Source organism: Sus scrofa, chromosome 13 (assembly GCF_054392235.1).
Source record: "Sus scrofa isolate SSC_HxYL_T2T_F1_AM1 chromosome 13, Sscrofa_HxYL_maternal_Yorkshire_Landrace_v2.0, whole genome shotgun sequence".
NCBI classification, from domain to species: Eukaryota; Metazoa; Chordata; class Mammalia; order Artiodactyla; family Suidae; genus Sus; species Sus scrofa.
Window position 1 is genome coordinate 155078836 of NC_139395.1, and position 24542 is coordinate 155103377.

Sequence of the window (24542 nt, forward strand, 5' to 3'; positions counted from 1 at the left end):
GATTTAACACTATTATTATCGTAAAAGTCTAGAGGATAGTGTAGCATGGGTTCTGTAGTCAGAAATTAAAATATTTTGTAACGTTTGCTTTATTTAATGAGTTAACATATTTTACAACTTTGGAATTCCTTTTTCCAGAGAATCCAATACATTAAAACATAAAGACTATTTGAAAGTGTGAAGAAAAATATGACAATAACATGCTTTCTTTATGCAGGTCCTAGGGACACCAACAAGGGAGCAAATTAGAGAAATGAACCCAAACTACACAGAATTCAAATTCCCTCAAATTAAGGCACATCCTTGGACTAAGGTAAGTCAAAAAGAGTTTTTTAAAAGCGCATTAACCAGTAGTTAACTAGTATTTGGTTTTCTCCTTGTTCTTAAATTAAACTATTTTGAGACTAGATAGCTGCCAGAGTAAAAAGTGCAATAGCACTTCTGCAAATAAAAGTAGTTGTGTAGTTGTACTTCAGTTTTTCTTTGACTGCATATAGTTTCATCCTCATTGACTTCCTGTAGAAAGTTTCCAGCTTGGGTTTTTATTTATAGGGCGGGGGTAGTACATATATGTAGCAGTCAAATAAAGAATTTGATTAGGAGCAGGATCCTGTATATAAATTTTGGCTACTTAAAATTCAGAAGTAATTTCTTTACATAGAGGTGCTTATACCTTTACATAGTTAGGGGTTCAATACCATATGGCATATGAAGATGTACATTTTATATATATTTTTTATTCTCTTTTTAAACTATTAATACAGAGATCTTATTGTAGATGGTTTTTTTGCTTTTTAAGGCTGTATGTATGGCATATGGCAACGCCAGATCCTTAATCCACTGAGTGATACCAGGAATCAAATCCTCGTCCTCATGAATACTAGTTGGGTTCGTTACCACTGAGCTACAACAGGACTCCCTATAGATGGCATTTTGTGTTTTTCTTCTCATTTACTTTCCTGTTTGTGTTTTGGGAACAGGAATAAAATAATGACTTGATCTTACTAAGAGTATACATTGAAAGCAATTGATAGGTCAACAGGATGTACTAGTCATTGGAAATGCCTAACCTCAGCATTTAGATGGAATCAATTCTAAGAGCATAAGTACTAACTTAGAAGAAAACTTTTTATTTTTTGCTTTGATACTTAATTGAAATGATTTTAGAGAGATTTTATGAAAAAGATGTTTTCGTATCAGTTTAAAAGAATCTCAATAGGGTTTATACTAGAGTGGATCACTCATTTTACAGATTCCCATACTCTAGCTAAACATACCAAATGACTTATACACGATTCCATAGGTAGCTGTGACAAAGCCAATAAGAGGTGAAGTAGTTTATAGCCATAGGTGCAATAATTTACATCCCAGATTCGAAGTATCTCTCTCTCTAACTTGTATTATGATGCAAGTTACTTTCCTTCAAGTTATCACTATATTCACTTCTCTTCACCTCACCTTCAGATAATCCTCTTCTTACTAATAATTTATTATTTAGAATCAAAGACCTTAGTAGTATTTTGGGTGCCAGAATTATAGATTGTAGCTTTCTCTGATCAAGATAGTTTCCTCTTTGATCTTTTTAATTACAGTTTGTTTTGACTCTGGATCAGAAGATATTTAGGGTCTCTCACTGGTTCTAAACTCAGAGAATCCTACATGGTCTATTTGGATTTAGAGGCTGCGTTGCAGTTTGCATCCAGCAAAGTTACTCCAAGTTGAAGTGTTTACAGTAAGTGATTTGTAGTATACTATGATTTCAGCCATGTTAAAGGGAAACAAAAAGCAAAGAAAATTCGGTGTATTGAATTAATACAGGGAAATACTCCAAAATGCCAACAGTAGGTTGGGTAAGAAGAGTGTAGGTGATTTTATTTTCTTTTTCTCCTTTTCCATATTTCCCTATTTTCTTTAATAAAGCATGTTATTTGTTATGAAGAAAGAAAAGTAAAGAGTTCCTGTTGTGGCTCAGCAGTGATGAACCTGGCTAATATCCATGATGCAGGTTCAATCTCTGGCCTCGCTCAGTGGGTTAAGGAACCAGCATTGCCGGGAGGTATGGTGTAGGTCGCAGACATGGCTCAGATCCTGCATGACTGTGGCTGTGGTTATTGCCAGCAGCTGCAGCTCCAATTTGACCTCTAGCCCAGGAACTTCATATGTCATGGGTACAGCTCTAAAAAGTGGAGGGGGTGGGGGGAAGAAAAAGAAAAGAAAAGCTCTTTTGGGTTTAATCTAATCTAAGTGTTCATCACATGACCCCCTGATACAGAGTTTCTGAGCAACATAATGCTGAAATGAAGGCATGAGATCTTATTTAGCAGCCCTTATCCTTTTTTTTTTTTAAATCAAGACTGCCACCATTATTAGTTTGTGTCATATTCTGCATTTTCCTCAAGGAATGATCTATTATAATTACCAGGCAACAGAAGATTTGTGATGAATTTGCATACTTTGTACCTTTCTTTTCTCTTGTGTGTTCTTGATGTTTCTATATCACATGTTAATGTTTTTCAAACTTGAATAATCTATACAAAGCCCTTTTATTTGGAGTTCCTATTGTGGTGTGGTGGAAACGAACCCAACTAGTATCCATGATTAGTGTCCATGAGGATGTAGGTTCCATTCCAGTCCTCGCTCAGTGGGTCAAGGATCTGGCATTGCCATGAGCTGTGGTGTAAGTCACAGACACAGCTCGGATCCTGAGTTGCTGTGTCTGTGGCCTAGGCTGGCAGCTCTAGCTCTGATTCTACTCCTCAGCCTGGGAACTTCCATATGCCTCAGGTATGCCCTCCCAAAAAAAAAAAAATCCCTTTTATTTGTTTTACGTGGGTTTCCATTCCTGTACCATGTGTAGAATAATAACTCAAATTCTCCCACCTTCTTTGTCTCTTCAAATGCCTGTGAATTCTTCATTCATATATGTGACGTAATTTGGTTCTCACTTGGTACAAATGCATTTATTGTATAATTGTACATTTATATCACTTTCTCAGTGCACAAATATAGGTTGGTGTTATTGTGGTTGTAAACACAAAACCAAATTTAGACTCAGAAATTCCAAACCACTACTTTGTCATCTAGATGATCCAGAATATACTCATATTGATTTTAAAAAATTAGTTACTATCAAAATGAAAATAAATTTTAAATTACTAGAAGGATCTTGTTCCCCTCTCCCTCTGTTATGATAGTGGACACCAAGTTGAGAAAAGCTTTCTTTTGCTAGGCAGCCAGTGGAGTTATTTTTAAACATACAAAATGTTGTTCTCTGGAGAACTTTTTTCCTTTGATGGGCAGGTAAATGGCAGTTGGAGACAAAAAGCTACTTTGTTTTTATTGAGGTCTTTTGTTAAAACCCACTTTAGCCCTGTTTCCTGAAGCTGTGAGCATGTAAACCTTTGTTACCTGTGCTGTAGTGTATGTAGTACAACTATTTCCCCAGAACTAGGAGTTTTAGTCTCAAAAAAGTAGGCAGACATAAAAATCAAGAACAAAAATGTTTTCTGTGGAAACATTGAGGTGAGAGTATTCAGATATGTAAGATAGAAAGCAGAAGAACAAAAAAATGAAATGGTCTCAGTGTGATTTGTGGCAGAAGTCTTGAGAATTTAGAAATCCAGTAAAATGCCCTTGACTATTACTTAATGGCCAGCACAACCAAATTCATTGAAAAAGCATTTGTGGGAGTTCGTGTCATGGCTCAATGGTAACGAACCCGACTAGTATCCGTGAGGATGTGGGTTCAATCCCTGGCCTCGCTCAGTGGATTAAGGATTTGGCATCACAGACACTGGTGTAGGTCACAGACACTGCTCAGATCCCACGTCGCTGTGGCTGTGGCATAGGCCAGCAGCTGCAGCTCCAATTAGACCCCTAGCCTGGGAACTTCCATGTTCCTCAGGTGCAGCCCTGGAGAACAAAACAAGAAAAGAAAAAGCATTTGTGGTTTAAGTTGTAATGGAAATATGTATTAATGTTTTGAAACAGGGACCAATACTGTGAGTGAGTGTGGGGAGAAAAAATACCTCCCCTTTGGTGAATGCTGTATGCCTAAAAGAAAAAAGCCTGATGGGAAGCAAAATGAAGTGATAACAAAAGTAAATTGAGATTGGAGATTGGTTGGAAGAAGAGAGGAAGCTTAAATTCTGCATTTAGTACTTGAAGATTTGGTTAAATACAGTTTGTTAGGCATGAAATAAGGATCCAGTTTAAGCACTGCTCCCACTGTTTGTGACTTAAGATTTTTTCTTTTGTAAGGTAACAGTTAGCCATTGTGTCTTTTTCTCCAGATCCTTTTGAAAATAAGGTATGCATATAAAAGATTATTTCATTTTAGTTTAGAATAAATGTAAAGATTGTACTTCCAGTGTAGTTCTATGATTTGTCCTTTCTATATCCACTGCCCTGACTTTAGTTTAGACCATCATCATATTGTAGAATTGTTAAAAACAACCTCCTACCTCCTAACTGATTGCCCTCCTTCCTATCTTTCACATCCCTATTACTGTCAAAGTTAGCTTTCTTAAAACGTCCTCTTGGAGTTCTCTTGTGATGCAGCAGTTTAAGGATCTAGCGTTGTCCCTGCTGTGGGACAGGTTCAATCCCTGGCCCAGAAACTTCTGTATGCAACAGGTGCAGCCAAAAAAAAAGCACATGTGATACTGTTACTCCTGTTAAGTTTTTTTCTCTGATTCCTCATTGCCTTTAAGAATATTTGATGTACTACTATGCCCATGGCAAGAGTCCCAACTGCATGTTCCTTCACACTCTTTACTGTCTGGGTTTGGATGACAGATTATCCTATCACTCTATTCCTAATCATTTCTGCTTTTTCTTTCCAGGAAAGCAAGAGATTTAGTTCTTTGTCCTGCTTTTAGTTTTTCTTGAGGCATCTAGTCAGTTAACCAGTCTTTCCCAAGGTCTTCAGCTCTTCCACCCATAAATGCATATATTTAGGCAATGAATTTAAAAGCTTAGTATTCAGGGAATTCCCATTGTGCTCAGTGGCTTAAGAACCAAACTAGAATCACTGAGGATGCAGGTTCAGTATCTGGCCTCACTCAGTAAATTAAGGTGTTGCCACAAGTTGTGGCATAGGTCAAAGATGCACTTGGATCCAGTGTTGCTGTGGCTATGGCTTAGGCCTGCAGCTTCAGCTCCAATTTGACCCCTAGCCCAATAACTTGGATATGCTGCAGGTGCAGCCCTATTAGTGCTTAGGTAGGGTGGATTATGGGTTTCTAATAAGGTTATATTGTAATAAGTATATAATAAATATATGTTCATTCTCTATTTTGAACCTGATTCTGTTAACATTTTGTTTAAAAGTTAAAACAAGTATTCCCCCTTTATTCCAGTAACAGACAATCCTGTGAAGTTGGGTAACACAGATATCTACATATTCTTTTAGAGTAATGGAATTCATAAATGATATCTGGTTAGTGGAAGGAAGTAGAGAAGAATCCAAAGGGTCCTGTCTCTTTGAACTGAACTATGGCTATTTAATATGTTAGGTACATATGAGAGAGGTGTCCTGTTCAGTTTGAAGGGATCATGCAGTCATGCTGAATTTTTTGGTCTAATCAAACTGTTCACTTAACTGTTCCCTAGAGAAGCCACATTCATTTCTGCCTCTTGCTAGTGTCTTTTTTTCATTTAGAATGTTCTTCTTTTCTCCTTACCAAGTCTTGACCTTTTCTCAAGACCTCAAATCTCACTTCTCCTGTGAAAAATTGTCTAATTATACAAGCTCTACACGATTATTCCCAGTGCATAACTCTAGTAGTACCAACCACATCATACAATATGTATTATAGAAGCTTCTGATTTCTCTTTTGTAATAGTAATAATAAAATGAATTTCATTTGCCTCAAAATGTTTGTTGCTAATTTTTTGGCCTACATGATAGTCTGCTTAATAGTTAAGTGTCTGTAGTATATGTGAGGACCATGACTCTTTGGTTAAGTACCCCAAAAAGCATTATCTTCAAAAATCCATCCTTACATGATTTCTTAGAACATGCTATAAAACAAACAAATACTAGTATTTCCAACTAGCTAATCAAATAAGCAGGAAATTGACTTCTGAGGACATTTCAGCCATCAAAGGAATCAGACCAACTGAACTAGTTATTATTTTCTATTATCCTCTATGCTTAAAGCTAAACAACAGCAACAACAAAAAATATATATGTATGTATGTATTTTTTTAAGACTCTCTTCATAATCCTTTTTTTTTTTTTTTTTTTTGCTTAAGCCTTTGAATACAAGATTTTTCACTTGGTAAATGTACCTATTTTTACTATAGTTTCACACATTACCAAAAATGCCTTTAGAAGGGCTTAGAAAGCACAAAACAAAAATTGCTGTTCAACTTTTTTTTTTTCAGGTCCACTCTACTTTTTCTGGTCTTTCTTACCTTACTTGTTTTGCTCACATGTATTGTAGAAAACATTAAGCTGTGTTGGCAATTTCTCTTGGTTCCTAAGCTTGCCATCCATTTTGTTCAATTGCTTAGGTAATCAATTTCTGTATTATTACTCAACCCCCTCTGCCTACTATTCTCCACTAATACATTATCAAGTGTCTCATAAATATACTGTGTTCTCTAGCATCTTTGTTAGTACTGGAATAATCACTGCTTCTCTAACATCCATTTTCCTTTGTGAATAGATCTCACTTTTCTATTTATGCTGTTTTACTCTCATTTCTTTGAAAACTCTTGCACATTAAAATCCAGGTACTAGAGGAGTTCCCATCGTGGCTCAGAGGTTAATGAACCCGACTAGGACTTGGGTTTGATCCCTAACCTCCATCAGTGAGTTAAGGATCCAGTGTTGCCAGGAGCTGTGGTGCAGGTCACAGACATGGCTTGGATCCCATGTTGCTGTGACTGTGATATAGGCTGGCAGCTATAGCTTGGATTGGACCCTTAGCCTGGGAACCTCCATATGCCATGGGTGTGGCCCTAAAAAGACAAAAAAATAAAATAATAAAATCCAGGTACTAGAGTGGTTAATTCATATGTGAGAAGAAAAATACAAAAAAGAAAAAATACTAAGACATAAGTTTCAAGATGAGTTGTGGGGAGCAGAGGATGGAGTTGAGGGTATATTGAAAAATAAGACAAAAATCCATCTTTGACTTAACCATTTGTTTTTTTTTTTTTGTTTTTTTTTAGGACTCAACCTGTGGCATATATAAGTTCCCAACTAGGGGTCGAATCAGAGCTACAGTTGCAGGCCTACACCACAGCTCACGGCAATGCCGGTTCCTTAACCCACTTACGAGGCCAGGGATTGAACCCTTAACCTCATGGATATTAGTCGGGTTCATTTCTGCTGAGCTACAGCGGGAACTCCCTATCATTTGTTCTTTAAAACACTTATATATAATTATTACTGTGCTGGATGCCATGAAGAATGCAAAAGAACTAAAATATATAGTCCTCTTTGAAAAACTTAGAAGTGAACTAACTGACTCAATTGATAAAAGTATTGAAAAGTGTATAACCATATATTAACTATGTGCTGTGGGTGTTCAAAGGTGTTTCACATGCCGTAGGTATTATAAGGAAGATCTCCATTGTGGGTGATGGAAGGGAAAGGAAGCATCCTTTAAAGGTGATAGGGACTGGGGAGAATGGCAGGGTTGAGACTGTTGAAGGAGGATTTGGATTTGCTTCAATGTTGATAAAGTTAGGAATTGTTGTAGCTCTAGGGGACTGTCCCTTAAGATAATAATGTATGAATGAAGGGAAATATTCCTGTCTTCTTAGGTCAACCTGACTATAGTAACCATTTTATGAACAATGAAAGATTAAATTGGATAGTGGATATTTGGTAAATCATACTTCTATAGAATAGTTTTATCAGTAAATGAGGTTAGAGGGACAAATGATGTTGCATAGTTAAATGCTGATATCAACACACATATGATATTCCTGTGTGTATTAGAGCTCAGGAAAACACCATAAAAGCCTATTAGGTGATGCAGGTAAAATTTATTGAATGCTGGCTCTGTCATGGCTAAGGAAAGGATGTCTGTGTTTCTTATGAATTATGTACTGCACATGAGCACTTTAGTAAACTTAAGTTCTTTTCTTGGTTAATTAATGCTAATCAACAAATCCATGGCATTGTCTCACTTTTAGTCCTGTATTTAGGTTTACAAATTGCAAATAATCTTAGGTGACTAATAGATTACTTAAGAGCCAGTAGTGGGGCTGCCCTTCATGAGTGTTCATGGTTTATCGGTTTTTAACATTGGATGCTAGTGTATTTTGTGTATGTATTGTACATTTATCACAATGAAAACTTGGGAGGAGTGGCTCTTTGAAACAGGCACAGCACTTGTTCTACATTCTACTTAGATTAATTATCATTGCCTGTAGGCATTTTTCTGTTACTCTTTTTGGCCGTTTAATACAGTGGAATTGTTGAGAGCTGATGTTATGAGATTCAGCCATAGGCCGTGACGTGGTACATATGACCATTTATAAATGGTAATTTTAAGGGGCTTAAGATTCAGTCATAATAATTAGTTCCAGGTTGAAATTTGATGTTTGATAGCAAAAATTTCTTCTAGGACATGTTAAGGAGAAAATTGCCTCTGTTCTTTTTAAGTTATCCAAATGCAAATTTATTTTGAGTAGTTCTTCAGTTAAGGACTTATTTGCATTTGTTCAGTACCACAGAGACTTTTTTTTAAATGAGGGTTTTTTTTTTTTTTTCTTAGTTTCTTCTATAGACTAGTATTTGTGATGAGAGTTTGTTTCAATTTAAGAAAATGAGTTGCTGCATAGGTGAGGTAGTATTTGAATCGCTTAAAAGTTCATGTCAGTGTTTTGGTTCTTTTCAGTTTTTCCTTTCTCTTTTGTTTTCCTTCTTTTTAAAATTTCTTTATTTTTTGCTTTGTTCTGTTTTGTTTTGTTTATTTACTTTTGGTTTTAGTTTTTACAGAGGGTGTTTTGGGCTCTTCATGGCCTTGCTAACATTCTTGGCTGGCCATATTTAGTCTGCGCACTAATTGTTAGTTGGCCCAGTCCAGTCTAACTCTGTGCTCTCAGTTTTTTTAGTCTGGTTTTCTATTTTTGTCCACTTGGTTGTGTTTTAGCTCAGAGAGATTTTTATCCTGATGGGCCGGATTTTAATCCGTGTACTAAATTTTAGTCTGCAGACTAAAAGTAATCCGCGGATTATTTATTTTTGCAAAACATTTAATTCCCCCACTGGAAACTATCCTAAAAGAATGTTAAATTCTCTTAGAATAGCCAAGGGAATTCACAGCTACTGGTGAGTTCTGCCATTTTTTGTTCTCAATACCTAGACATAATAGACCCTACTACCCCCTTTTGCATATTTGGCTCCGTTGTGCCTAGGTGTTGGTGTACTTTACTATGCATGTCACCTATAACTGTGACTGTCCCTTAGTTGTATCGTTTATTGTATATATTTTTGTTTAGCTTTTGGTGGGTGAATTGGGCATATTTGCAGATGGAACTGTGTTGAATTTGTAGTGTTCAAAGATAAAGAATTTTTTCAGTGAGTTTTTCCAAAAAGCAAAGAATGGTCTTTATTTTTCCTAAGTAATGGGTGCAAGGGTATGAGGGGGCGAAGCCCACAATAGAAAAAGTAAGTTTATACCCGCACTCCTGAGGTGATATGTCAATTTCCTGAAGAGTCCTAAGATAATGAGAAATGTCAGTAAATATCTTTTAGCAGGGAAGTCAATCCAAAATGAAGAATAATCCGCGGTGGCCTGATCCTTCTTAGCTCACACAAATTGAAAATATCTGGCTTAAAATCTATAGTAACATGAATTAAATATATTTATTACTTTTCCTCTCATCACTAATAATTTAGCAGTAAAATGTTTATACTGTATACTGGAATCCATTAATAGAGAAAATTAGCATATTGGGAACTCATGTCTTTAAAAGCAGGCTAATATGCCCTCTCCCAGCCATGTCAATGGATGATGAATCCAGGTCGTAGAAGACCAAACACTTTACTTTGGGAACTTTACTTCTAGATTTCATTTTGATTTTAACTTTTTTTGGTTTTGTATTTTTTTAATAAATGCACTGGCATTGGAACATAATAAACTAAAATTGAAATGTTTCTTTACTGTGCCTCACCATTGCGCAATCAAAATTTTTTTGCATACACTGTGGTGAAATAATTTTTAAAACTTGGACTTGAAACTGTGGAGACTGATGTTTAAAGTTTATAACTGTATAAACATTTTCTATGTCCCCCCCCACACCATGAATTATAACATTGGATATATTTTTCCTTGCTGGACTATTCTCTTTTGGATTGACTTCCCCTGTTTGGATTATTTCACTGCATTCTCATCTTTAGGATTCGTCAGGAACAGGACATTTCACCTCAGGAGTGCGGGTATGTATTTAAATTTTTTTTCCCAAAATTTCAGGGCAGGTCTGAAAAACTGGGGGGAAAAACTTTTTGAAATACTAAATAGTTACTCATTCTTGAAATGTAACAGTAAAAAAACAATGTAGGTAGCTGTGCTTTCTGTTTTCACTCACTGTATATGGTATAGGTTTTGCTTATGGTCTGTTTAGATTGTCAGTTTCCTGGGTGACTTATTGATATCTAAGCTGAAGTTTAGGAATTGTGGGGTTTGGAAATTATTATTTTTTCAATAATAAATATTGACAAAGATCCACAGGAACAAAGATTCTTGAGTATTAGGCAATTTAAATGAGTAAGGAATGAAATGGCCTCAGAAACTTAACTGTGAAAAGCCAAATCTTAATAGGTACTGGTTTCCTTTTCTTCAGATGCAATAATAATTCAGAAGAGCAATTTCTAGTTTGGCTTGTAATTTTTGGACATTGCATGCTACCACACCCTGTTTTATATGGTCAGAAATCCGAACTTCTGGGGATGCTGAGTTTTGACCCCACATAATTTTCCACTTAATCTTTATCCTTAGAGTACTCTCATCAGTAATCTCTCAGAGTTTAAAGTAGTAATGGATACATTTTTTTAAAGGTAGATTGTCTTGATTTTAATGTAGGCTCTTGGAATCAATTCTTTCTTTATTGTTTCTATCTCTTTGATTCCATGAGTTAGGATTCCCTGGCAAAACAAGCTAATGTGTGTCTTAATACCAACATGGATGGTCACTTGTAGCCAGTAAGAAACCAAAAAGATACGGATGACATTTTTTTTTAAATAATCGATAATAACCTTACAATTGGCTTTTTAATAGGCTTAACACAAAGTGTTCATTAATATAACATGAAATGTTTTCATTTAAAATATACTCACTGTCTAGCTATCCTACATTTCAATGTTAGAAGTTATTCATTTCTACTTTTGGTAGTAGTACTTGTAATTCTACTTATATACTTCCATATTGGGGCAGAAGCATTTTTTATTAGACAAGTTAGCGAAATAAAACCATATACGTCAAATAAATGCAAACTGCCCTCAGGGATAAAATCAGTAGTGCTTAATATTTTTATGAAAAATTTTCTGAATGTTTATACTGATTATTTTCTTTTACATTGAGTTTGATATGGATCTGGCTGGGGAGCAAGAGAAGGGGAAATAACCAAGAACAGTAGAGGATCAAAATAATACAATAACTTAATTCTTTGAAGAATATTCAAGAATTTCTCCTAATTATTCAGAACAATAAAGATTAAGCAGTTTTTGACCTTACAGAGAGGGTTTTCTAACATAGCCAGATAAATTAACTAAGGGCTCTAATGTTCATAACCTTTACGTAAAAACCAAAAGAAAAAAAAAGATTTTCAATGTGAAACATACTCTTAGAAATAAGACTCTTAAAATCTAATGAGTTCTATAGTAGTAGTCAGTTCTCCTACTTCCAGCCTAGGTGAATAGCCAGTTAACCTTTCTTACTGAATAACTTATATTGAGTAACTTATATTAATAGCCAGTTTAGCCTTTCTTATTGAGGAACTTTGTTCTTTCAGGCTTCTCCGCGCCTTGTCACTGTCTATATATGTCCTTTCCTTACTTGTTGGTCTGTTTCCCTCCATTTTTACACATCTGTTTCCTTAATGTGTTTGACAACCTTCACCACCACCATTACTACACCTTCTCTTTGATTCTATTTCCTGCCTATCGAGGGATATATGTTTTATTTTTCTTCAGCTTCAAAGGCTGTTGGTCCATCTGCTTATGTTTATTTCTGTTTTTCCTCTTCTGCTTTTAGTCTTTAACTGTCCATAATTTAGAGCACACTATATTTTTCATGGCTTTATGTATTTATTAGGAGTTTTAAGACACAAGTAGTAAGCTTTCTATTTCTTAAGCAAATGTATTTATTTGCATTTTGCTTCAGTATAGTTTTCAGTTTTCTCTTTCTGTGAGTTAATGGCTCTTAAGGGATCTCTTCCTGATTAAAATCCTAGAATATTTATTCAAATGAGAGTAAATTGGCTTTGTTCATGATAACAACTACATACATGGTAAAACAGTTTTGGACATTTTGTGAAGTTCTGGGTATTCAAGAATTTCTTCAAATAATGATAGGCTTTGTTTATTCAAGAGTTAATACCAAAGCATTAACATTTATAGGCCAAGAGTAAACAGCTTTTCTTTTTTAAAAGGTATTAATTGCCAAATTCGAACAGTGCCATCCATTATCAACAATTGTTCTGCTAAAAAAAAAAAATCACACAAAAGAGGCAACCTTTTATCTGTTGCAAATTTTCAAAACTTGAAAATTAATTTTATATCCTTCTAGTTGTGCTTACCTCCAGAGCCCAGACTTTTCTTTAGTGATGGTCATATTTTGTGTACATTTGATTGTACTGCTTTTATGATTAGCATATGTAGATTTTTTTTTCTATTTCCCCTAGTTTTTTCTCTGAGCTTTTCTCATATAATCTTCAGTTAGCAGTTCCCCCCAGTGTGGTAAATAGCATGCAGTTAACCCCTTTATTCTAAAACATTCCATTCACAGATGCAGGCATGTTTTTCTATGTAGTTTAACTCAGTACTCAGAGGATAACTTGCTAAGATTCTTACAATAAAATATCAATTTTACTTTCTGGGAGTTCCCTTGTGACACAGCGGTTAAGGATCTGGTGTTGTCACTGCAGTGGCTTGGGTTGCTGCTCTGGCCCAGGTTCAGTCTCTGGACTGGGGACTTCTATATATCCTGCTGGCGCAGCCAAAATAATAATCATAATCGTAATAATTGTACTTTCTCTTTTTTTATACTATAGGTCTTCCGGCCCCGAACTCCCCCAGAGGCCATTGCACTATGTAGCCGTCTGTTGGAGTACACACCAACTGCCCGATTGACACCACTGGAAGCTTGTGCGCATTCATTTTTTGATGAATTACGGGACCCAAATGTCAAATTACCAAATGGGCGAGACACACCTGCACTCTTCAACTTCACCACTCAAGGTAACTCCTAACCCTGAGCTCTTTCACCAGTTCTAGGAAGGTTACATATGTGTGTAAAGTGATACTCTTTTAAAATCCGTGTAGGATGAAAGTGGGCATATTAAGTACTTATATAGGTAGGAAGCATCCTATCTAATTACTTTATTAGTCCACCACTTGTTTGGTTTTCAACAAAATAGTGGCAGGTAAAATTTTTCAAATAGTCATAGCTTCTCTAATTTTTATCAGATTGTGATAAATCTTGGCTTTGGAAAGATTACAGAGATTTCAGTGGGTGAGGTTTATCACTAATTAGACTCTTGTACAGTTTAATCCTCAGATTTGTATCTGAAACTTAGAATATTAAAATTTCTTGCTTCCAAAAGGTTTATATCAAGTTTTTCAACCTGGAAATAAATTAGTGCCTATATTTGTATAACTTGAATTAACATACAAATGGGAAAAACTAGAGTCCTCTAAACTCCTTAGAACTTATGTAAGGGATGTAGAAGAAAAATTCTCAGCCCTTCTGGAACTTGGCATCATTGCGGCTGAGAAAACATTAATAGGACAACTGAGTTTGTGCATTGGTGGTTTCTAAGAAGCTCCAGTATAGTCGTTTCTTCACCATTTCTGTTTTTGTTTTTCATTCATTCATCAGCCACACTGCCTCTGACGATACGATTTTCTTCTTAAACTGAACATTAAAAGTGTACAATCCCCTATAGATAAAATAAGGAATAAATAGCTTGCTTGTTTTGACTGATCGATTAGTCATAGACCTATAGAAGGGAGATAGAGAGCTTTCTTTTATGAGAAAATAAATATATTTCCTTTGTTATAAAGTGGGATTTTCCCCCATGTTTAAACTTTTCTAAAATTGTGGAAAAGTGCACTGCTTAAACTGTCAATTTGGAAAATATGAGTTGCTAGTAAAATAGATTTGGATGATTCAGTTGACTATAATCTTAAACTGTCAATATTATATAACTACTAGCAATGCTGATGCAGTCTATAGTCATAAAATAAAAATGTTCATATATCCTGGAACTATTAATTTTGATTGTTTAGGGCTGATCAAAGATCATTTAGAATGTTGGTTTAGGTCCTGGCTATGCCTCTTTAAGAAGAATGTTAATGAATGACAGGTAGGATATATAAAGGAGCAGAATTGAATGTAGAGCCTGGAAAAGTAAAGACTTAAGATACTCCTGAGAGCTATCTAAAAATACCTCCAAGACTATCTTCTAAAGAAAAGAATAGACATATGTTCTTTCTCCATATTATAAAATTGAAAATAGCAATAAAATTAGAGGGCAGTACCTATTTGGACCTAATAGCTCCTGGCATACATAGAACCTAAATAAAAATACTGAAGAATCAATGAGTAAGTTTTCAGTTGATAACAATGGAACTGTTTCAAATATTTCAAAATATTGATCTCATTATCAGGAAAAAGCTGAATGATGTCAAATATTGTAGATAAGATTATTCCAATTTGGCAGCAGATTTGGCCCCTTCCAGAGCAGAGATTTTTTTTTTTATTCCATGTCATATAAGTTTTGGACCTCTTGAGAAAGTAAATTTTATTTTTAATTCTTACTGCTTTTGTTTTAATCAAGAGTAATACATGTAGATGGAAGAAGATGTTGAAAACGCAGAGGAAATATAAAGAAAATTAAAATCACAATTCCAAGATAATTACTTTTAGCATTCAAAATAATTAGCTTTTAGCATTTTATGATGTAGCTTTTTTTTAGTCTTTTTTCTTATGCTGACGCTGATAATGTTTGAATATAAAATGATGCTCTATTTTCTCATTTAGAAGATCCCCAAAGGGTTCTTTTTGTTAACTCGAATATATTTAAAATTATATATTATGTAAAGTTAATATTAATTTAGGAATTTTATTTTTTTACACCTCAAATTTCATAGTGATTTTATTCAGATTATATGCATCTTTTATTTTACATCTTTGTCTTTGAAATCAGTAGAGCTACTTTTTGAACTATCTATATGGTTTTTTAGGTGATATCACCTAAAGTTTTTGATATGAAGTACCTTTTTAAAAATTTTATTGTGAATCAGTTATATATGTACACATACCCATTTTCTTCCCCTATATGGGAAAAGAATATTGACTACAATATTATAGAATATTGAGTAGAGTTACCTGTGTTATTCAGCAGATCCTGGTTAGTTACCTATTTTATATAAGTAGTGTGCATGTGTTAATCCCAACTTCCTAATTTATCCCTCTCCCCACCTTTCCCCTTTGGTAATCATAAGTTTGATTTTGAAATCTGAGTCTCTTTTCTGTTTTGTAGTTAGGTTCTTTTGTATCATTTTTTCTTAGATTCCGCATGTAAGTGATCTCTTATATTTGTCTTTCTCTTACTTATTACTTGGTTTAGTGTGATAATTTCTAGGTCCATCCATGTTGCTATATAGAAATGGCATTATTTTGTTCTTTTTATGACTAAGTAATATTCCATTGTATATGTGTCACATCTTCTTTATCCATTCCTCTGTTGATGAACATTTTGGTTATGAAGGACTATTTGAAGACTCTGTAAGAGGCTGCCATTGGAAGTTCTTCATGCACCCATTTATGTAACATGATACTTTTTTCCTTTTGTACAGTAGATATATGTTTATTGTCTGCACAATATAATGATTTACTGAAAGGCTTTTGTATACAGTGACATCCAGCATTTTCAACTGTGGGGTCTTGGCACCAGAAACTACTAAATCAGTGCCAAATTTCTTTGCCTCTTTTTTTTTTTCATCACTTCTGTCAGGTAACTTTAAAATTTTCCAAACTTTGAAGGGAACTTTGATTGAGGTTTTTTTTCACACTAAGTATCATCTCCAGCAAGTGCTTTGTTTCTCAAAATACACAAATCAAGAAAGGCTTCTGTCAACTGAGCAAGTTGGTAGAAACCCAAATGTGTATAAGATAACTACGTTTTGGAGAGTAATTCTCTTTAAATTGAGGCATATTTTGATAGATACTCTTCAGATGTGTTCACAAAATAATGCCATTTCTATATAGCAACATGTATGGACCTAGAAATTATCACACTAAACAAAGTAATAAGTAAGAGAAAGACAAATATATAAGATCACTTACATGCGGAATCTAAGAAATGTGTTGATCAAAACTGAGATACTACTTAAGCCTTTTATTTGATCAGATTTTAAAATCCAGGATTGTTTCACTATTGACATGCACCATTTTTGAAGTAATTGCATTTGATTCTTCAGTCACTGGCTAATAATTTTCCATTATTACTAAAGAAAATAAAATTCAAAACTAAATTTGTTATTTTATGAATTCTTAAGCTTAAAAAAAAGGAGATAAAATTCACATAGCATAAGATGAATCATTTTAAAGTGAGCAGTTCAGGAGTTCCCGTCGTGGCTCAGTGGTTAACGAATCCGACTAGGAACCATGAGGTTGCGGTTTCGATCCCTGGCCTTGCTCAGTGGGTTAAGGATCCAGCATTGCCGTGAGCTGTGGTGTAGGTTACAGAATCGGCTCGGATCTGGTGTTGCTGTGGCTCTGGCGTAGACCAGCAGCTACAGCTCTGGTTAGACCCCTAGCCTGGGAACCTCCATATGCCACAGGAGCAGCCCTAGAAAAGGCAAAAAGACCAAAAATAAATAAATAAATAAATAAAGTGAACAGTTCAGTGGTATTTATAAAGTACATTTACAGTGTTGTACAGCTATCACCTCTCCCAATTCTAAAACATTTCCATTGTTCCTAAAGAAAACTCCATATCCCATTAAGCACTCAGTCTCCATTAATCCCTCCCTCTCCCTGGCAACCACCTACTTTCTGTCTCTGTTTACTTATTTTGGATGTTTTATATAATGGATTCACATAATATGTGACCTTTTGTGTCTGGCTTCTTTCACTTGTGCATTTTCGAGGTTCATCCATGTAGTAGCATTTATGAGAATTTCATTCCTTTTTATGGCAGTGTAATATTTCACTGTATCATGTCTTAATCTCTGGCAACCATAACAGAATACTGTGAACTGGGTGGCTTAAACAGCAAGTGTTTATTTCTCAACAGTTTTTGAAACTGGGACTCAAGATCAAGATGCTGGCAAATTCCGTGTTTGGTGAGGGTCCACTTTCTGGTTTGCAGGTGGTCACTTTCTTGCTCCTATGGTGGAGAGAGATCACCTCTCTTGTTTCCCTTCTTATCAATATGGGATCCCCCTGTACCAACATTCTGGGGAGTCCTTTCACCTCTCTCCTGTGTCATACCCCTGCACCTCTCTCCTGTGTTATATCCCTGTTTCCTAGGTCCTAGTTCTTCCTATATCTTAGATTGTGACCACCTAGTAGTACTTTCTCCCTGTCCTTCTAGATCACTGTTACTCTCGTACAGTGTTTTTGTATAAGGGAAGAGGTGTTGTTTGATGTTACTCTGTTTGATCCTCCAAGATTTTGGAGCAGTTTTTGCAAATGGTGATCTTACTTACTAAGCAAAGATGTAACTTTTCTAGATGGAGATTCATAACACATACTAATTAATAGCAATTAATGGATGATTAGAATAAAACTGGGTAATTCAAGAGGTTGAAAAAAGAGAACCAACTTTTCAGTTGGTTGTGTAGCTAGAGAGCATTGAAGCATTGCTGCCCGGGGTGGTGTGGCAGGGTACAGGAGGGAAAGGGGGTTGGTCATTAGTGAGGTTCAGTGGTAGGCAGAATAAAACCCTCCTCCATCTTCACAACAAATATTTTTTTCTTTTTTCTTTTTGTCTTTTTTTTTTTTTTTTTTTTTTTTTTTTTTTTTTTTTTGGTCTTTTTAGGGCCACATCCGCCACTTATGGAGGTTCCCAGCTAGGGTCGAATCAGAGATGTAGCCACTGACCTACACCACAGCTCACAGCAACACCAGAGCCTTAACTTACTGAACAAGGCCAGGGATCCAACCTTCATCCTCATGGATGCTAGTCAGATTTGTTTCTGCTCAGCCACAATGGGAACTCCCTCACAACAAATTTTCAATGAAGTCTATACTACTTCCCTCAAATGAACTAAAGATAATCCCTGATCTGCATATAGTAGAGTGAGTAATACATGCCACATTAAATATATACAATATTTATTAAGCCATACAACCAGTACGTATTGGGCTTTTCTAATGTTCCCTCTAGTTGGTACTGTTGTTTTCATTAGTAAGGTAAACCTACCTTACGAATGGAACTATGGAGATTTTACACTTGAGTAAAATATAGTAAAGCTTATAGCTAACTGCAATTTGCTGTTTGTTTCTGTACCATGAGTAAATAGCCATAGATGGTAATTACTGTTACTTTCATGTAATCAAAACAAGTATTTCTGTAGTCAGCTATAGGGAGAAGAGAGAGAACAGATATGGGACAGAAAACTTTAAAATCCTTCAGACCTTTTGGATCCATATTCAGCAGACTATTACACTTCTCCTTTTTTCTGGTCCTGGGGCCTCAGTGTTCTAGGATCCCCAGACTGACAGTATTGTCTGCATCAAGGCATTGGAAGCAAGGGCAGACCTTTGGCAGACCTTCACCTCTCCCTTTCCACCAGTCATGAAATCCCAAAGGTTGGACAGAATTGACCTTAGGAAGCAGGTAGAATCAGGAAATTCAGCAGAGATCAGTTTCTCTTTATTTACAAATTCCTGTATTCCAAGACTTGAATATATTTGGAAGTAGGTGGTTTTGCATGTTTAAAGATGAGTCGTCTTTAGCGAATTCCACCACACACATTCCCATTCCCAATTTCCTATCCAATTTGTATGAGATTTTACCAAGTAAGATTATTTTGGTAAGCATTGTCCCCCTGATGTGGGTTGAGCAGCTGTGAGTTAAGATTATCAACCATTTACATTAATGTGACTTAGTTTGAAGAGTCTACTGCTGTACCCCTTAGCTGGGTTGTCTGAGGGAATGATGGTTTTGTGGGGAGGTAAGGAGAATTGGTGGCTTATTGGTTAGACAAAAAGTAGGAGAGACTGCTCAAATGAGAGTTAAAACGGGATATTTGGGACATCCAGAGAGCAACATGCCAACTCAGGCAGACTGTAGACACTTTGGGGTACCAGGACAAGAATACCTGGACATGGGGAAAGCAGTGATGAGATAGAAAAGGGGCTCCAGAAAGCAAGTGAAAACAGGACAGTCAAAGGAAGGCTAAGAGAAAACAAAAGGAAATGGAGAAAGGATCAGAGAAAGATTTTGTATAGGATTGTATTAAAGAAAAGGAAGTGGTGGAAAATAGGAGATTGAGAATAAATTGGGTGGGCAGCAAAAGCAGGTGTTAAAGACTACTTATTTATAAAATGTATTGTAATTCATTGTTTACAATAATTAGGAGATTCCATATCTTTGTAGCAATGATTTTTAAACCAGTTTCTCTCTCTCTCTTTTTTTTTTTTTTTTTTTTTTTCCTTAGGGCTGCACTTGCAGCATATGGAAGTTCCCAGGTTAGGGGTTGAATCAGAATTGCAGCTGCTGGCCTGTGCCACAGCCACAGCAACTCGGAATCTGAGCCATATCTGCACCTACACCACAGCTCGTTGGCAATGCCAGATCCTTAACCTACTGAGTGAGGCCAGAGACTGAACCTGCATCTTCATGGATACTAGTTGTGTTCTTAACCTGCTGAGCTACGATGGGGACTCCTGGTTTTCCTTTTTTAAAATTGTCATACACATGAATCAGGAGTTCCCTGGTGGCCTAGCAGTTAAGGATCTGGCATTATCACTGCTGTGGTGCAGATTTAGCCCCTGGCCTGGGAACTTCTGCATGCTGCAGATGCAGTCTAAATAAATAAATAAGGTCAGTCCACATGCTTATCTGACTTTCTATATTCTCAGCATCTTCTAGTCTGCCTTGTCCTCAGCCATATCTAAAGTAGGAATAGTATTTCAGCCACCTGCCTGAGGTAATGAAGTGTCTTCTAATATTCTTAAATTATAATAAACCTTGAGTTGGGGCTTTCGGTTTTAGACTTAGTATAATTTACAATAGCAGTAATAAATTTACATGAAATAGGAACTCCTGATTTATATGTAGGGTATGAATCAAAACCTATAGTGAAGCTCATAAACAGCTTGACTTTTCAGTGCCCCTCAATTTTTTTTTTTTTTTAACAAAGCTGATAAACCTTTTATGTGACTGTCCCTGTTTTTCTTTTGGATTATTTTGGGTGAAAAATATATAAAAGATCTTTATAAGTGGACTTAATGAAATCTGGGTATAAGTAGATTATTCTGGTAAATAAATGAGAGGTGGAGCTCTTTGTACTCATCAAAGGAATTGGTGTCAGAATATTCTTCAACATTTTATAAATAATTTAGAAGAGTAGAATTTCTAAGTAAGCTGTATTCTTCTAGGTATTTGAAAGCTAACCCAAGGAACATTTCAGAGAGAGGTTGGGGAAATTAATGAGTGCTACTGAGAGGGGGACAGGTTAGTTTAAGTTCAGGCAACTAGAATACTAATGGCAAATAATGTTGACCATATTTAGAATTTGGGATCTAAATTATGAATTATTTTCACTTTTCCCTGAGATTATTTGATTGGCTCTGTTGCTTTGGCCATACTACTGGAGAGAATGGTGGAGTAGTATAGGAACAGTCAGTCAGAAAGTAGTATCATGGCTTAAAGTTCTCCATGTAGTTTGGACAGATAACACTTCTTGGAAGACCAGAACACAGGCAGTAAAGATAAGCAGTGTCACATATGGAAAGAGTAAGTCATACCTAAAGTCTCGTTCCCAGTCTCTTTTTTTTTTTTTTTTTTGTCTTTTGTCTTTTGTTGTTTTTGTTGTTGTTGTTGCTATTTCTTGGGCCGCTCCCGCGGCATATGGAGGTTCCCAGGCTAGGGGCTGAATCGGAGCTGTAGCCACCGGCCTACACCACAGCCACAGCAACGCGGGATCCGAGCCGCGTCTGCAACCTACACCACAGCTCACGGCAACGCCGGATCGTTAACCCACTGAGCAAGGGCAGGGACCGAACCCGCAACCTCATGGTTCCTAGTCGGATTCGTTAACCACTGCGCCACGACGGGAACTCCCCCAGTCTCTTTTAACTAGTTGCAGACCTTGCCCGAGGAACTATCTCTGAGTTTCCTAATTTAAAAAAATGAAGTAGTTGGATTAAAGGATACTCACTTCCAGCTCCAGAATTCCAGTTATAAAAATGAGTTGATTCCGGAAAGACAAAGAAAAAAATGAAAAACACAACTAAACGGAGCATGAAAGAGTAAGGGATGTAAAATCATGGTATAAATGGATATTGAAAACCACAGACTGGTTCTTCCAGAACTCAACATACATACAGTGTGTATTATTTTTTAGTGCTCAGAAAGTTTACATAGTAATGCTACATTTATTGCATTTCATCAGGAATGGAGTTCTAAGTTTACAAGTTACTAAAGTTTACTCTTAAAAAGAAAGGAAAAAAAAAGGAGCTCCTATCATGGTGCAGCAAAAACAAATCCTACTGAGAACCATGAGGTTGTGGGTTCGATCCCTGGGCTCGCTTAGTAGGTTAAGGATCTGCCCTTGCTGTAGCTGTGGTGTAGGTCACAGACATGGTTCAGATCTGATGTTGCTATGGCTGTCGCGTAGGCTGGCAGCTATAGCTCCAATTGGACCCCTAGCCTGGGAACCTCCATATGCTGTGGGTGGGGCCCTAAAAAGCATTAAAAAAGTTTATTCTTTTTCATCACTAGGACTTTTAAAATAGTAGTATTTTGCTAGGTGATTATCATTACTATGATTTTAGTACACGAAATGCATTCACACATTTTGGGGTGACTAGTATAAATTATAATGCTCCTTCTTGGGCAGTTTCAAGGCAAAGTATTCAGAGGTTTGTATAGATATTATGTAGTCCATACATGAAACATTGCCAATATTACCAAACAGTAGGAGCGAGCCTTGTAATTTGTTTACTATTCCTCTGATCTTCTGATTAGTGTTTGTTTACTTTCCAGAATGAATATAGAAAATGTAGTCAATGTTAGGAACTTAGAGATTTCCTGGGCACTTGGAAATTGTTAGGAGAGGAGCAATTATGGGGTTACTTGTTTGTTTATATATCTCCAAATGAGCAACATTAGAATTCAGTGTATAAGGAGTTCCCGTTGTGGCACAGCAGAGACGAATCCAACTGGTATCCATGAAGACAGATTCTGTGTTGCTGCAGCAGTGGCATAGGCCTCAGCTGTAGCTCCTAGTAGACCCCTAGCCTGGGAACTTCCATATGCCACGGGTGCAGCCCTAAAAAGCAAAAAAAAGAAAGAATTCAGTGTACATAAGATCAAGGTGCACCATACTAGCATTTGAATTACTGCTCAAAAAAAAAAAAAGTACACAAATCAAATGGGCATGCCATTGTTAAGTCACTTAAACCTTTTTGTCAATTTTAGAAAAAAATAGCAATTTTAACTAAGTAGACCACCACTGGCGATTTTCTTTTATACTTTCCTTGATATACACATGAACACCTCAGACTATTTGTAGAAGAAAAAGTCTGCCTCTTTGTGACTACTTTCTGGTGGATCTGCAGGGTAAGCCCTTTCAAAGCTCACAAAGAAAGACTCCCTTCCTTCTGATGACTGGTATTTTATTTTCACTGTAAGAGTAGTTCTAGTTAATAAAGGGTTGATTTCTTCCCTCTGATTTTGTACATTGATTTAAATTACTGTTTTCAATTTTATCGTCAGCTTCACACAACACAGCTTGGACAAACTTAACATACCTCTTCCCACTCCTACCCCAAACCCCAATCCCTGCAAATTAAAAAAAAAAAAAAAAAAAAAAACTAGGAAAGTTTCTTACCTGCCCTTTTTTATCAGTAAACTTGGAAATCTTTTATTTGGAAGAAGAGAAACTTTAGGGGAAACTTCAGGTTTTGCCAACAATTATATTTAGGTGGTGGTGTTTTTGATATTTAAAAAGATTGCTTAACTGTCGTGGGTCTTTTTATGGGAATTTTTCTTCTCTAGTTTTTAGTGTAAACAACAGTACAGCAAAATTTAGTTAAATGAGTTTGACCTTTTGATCGGTTAGTGTCTGTCTTGGTTGTCTTATTGATACCTATTTTTAACTTTATTTTGCTTTTATTCAAATTGTGCTTTATGTTTTGAGGGTGGACCACATGATGACTGATACGTTATCAAAACATTTATAATGTTTCCCAATTACTGTATGATTTTTTTATGAATAGTTTTATAGCATCTTCAAATAGTGAAGAAATCCTTATCATACATTAAATTTTGAAAAACATTTTAGAACCTGTTGCCATTTTGTTTTGAACCATATCTCTAAGGTAACAGTCTATCTCTTAATCTTTCCACCTCTTTTTTTTTTTTTTTTTTTTCCCTCCCACTACTTTTTAGGGCTGTACTCAAAGCATATGGAGGTTCCCAGGCTAGGGGTCAAACTGGAGCTGTAGCCACTGGCCAGATCCACTCCAGATCCGAGCCTCATCTGTGACCTACACCGCAGCTCAAGGCAGTGCCAGATCCTTAACCCTCTAGTTAATAAAGGGTTGATCCTAAGCAAGGCCAGGGATCAAATCCACAACCTCATGGTTCCTAGTTGGATTTGTTTCTGCTGCGCCACAACGAGAACTCCTAATCTTCCCAACTCTTAACTTTTTCTAAAGCTAGACCTACTTCAGTATTATGGGATTCCTTATTTCCTTAATTATCTCCCTGCTGGCAAGCCTCACACACATGCTTAGTAAATCAGTTTTAACTTTTCATTTTCAGATTCTTCTGCACTCCTTAATTCTCTTATTCAAGAGTACATACACTTTGCCTGATTCTGAAAGAGAGTGTATTGCTTTTCTGTTTCTGTCCTTCTACATGTTTTTTTTTTTGCTTTCTTTCGCTGCATTTTGTAACCACACTCATTATCTCCATTTCCTTACTATTCAGTGCTGTGGATAGTCAGAGAAATTGGGAGTAGGTTGTAATAGTTGTATGCGAAAAAAAAAAAATTACAAACATGTCACACCCTACAGTTGTGACCACCCTACAGAAGTGACCATAGTCTCCCTGTACAAAAGGGACAGGCTTGTAGTGTAGAAAACAGGACTATAGTACATGGAGGCTTCCTT

The 24542-nt window shown here is 36.1% G+C and overlaps 1 protein-coding gene across 5 annotated transcripts in view; it reads left to right on the plus strand.

Moving 5' to 3' along the window:
* GSK3B (glycogen synthase kinase 3 beta) overlaps positions 1–24542 on the plus strand; it is a 233450-nt gene that overhangs the window by 183191 nt on the left and 25717 nt on the right. For 3 of the 5 annotated variants that reach the window (XM_021068182.2, XM_021068185.2, XM_021068186.2), the window contains exons 8-10: positions 218–313; positions 10367–10405; positions 13237–13423. In XM_021068182.2, the coding sequence (XP_020923841.1) occupies positions 218–313; positions 10367–10405; positions 13237–13423 (322 nt within the window). 5 annotated transcript variants of the gene reach the window in all.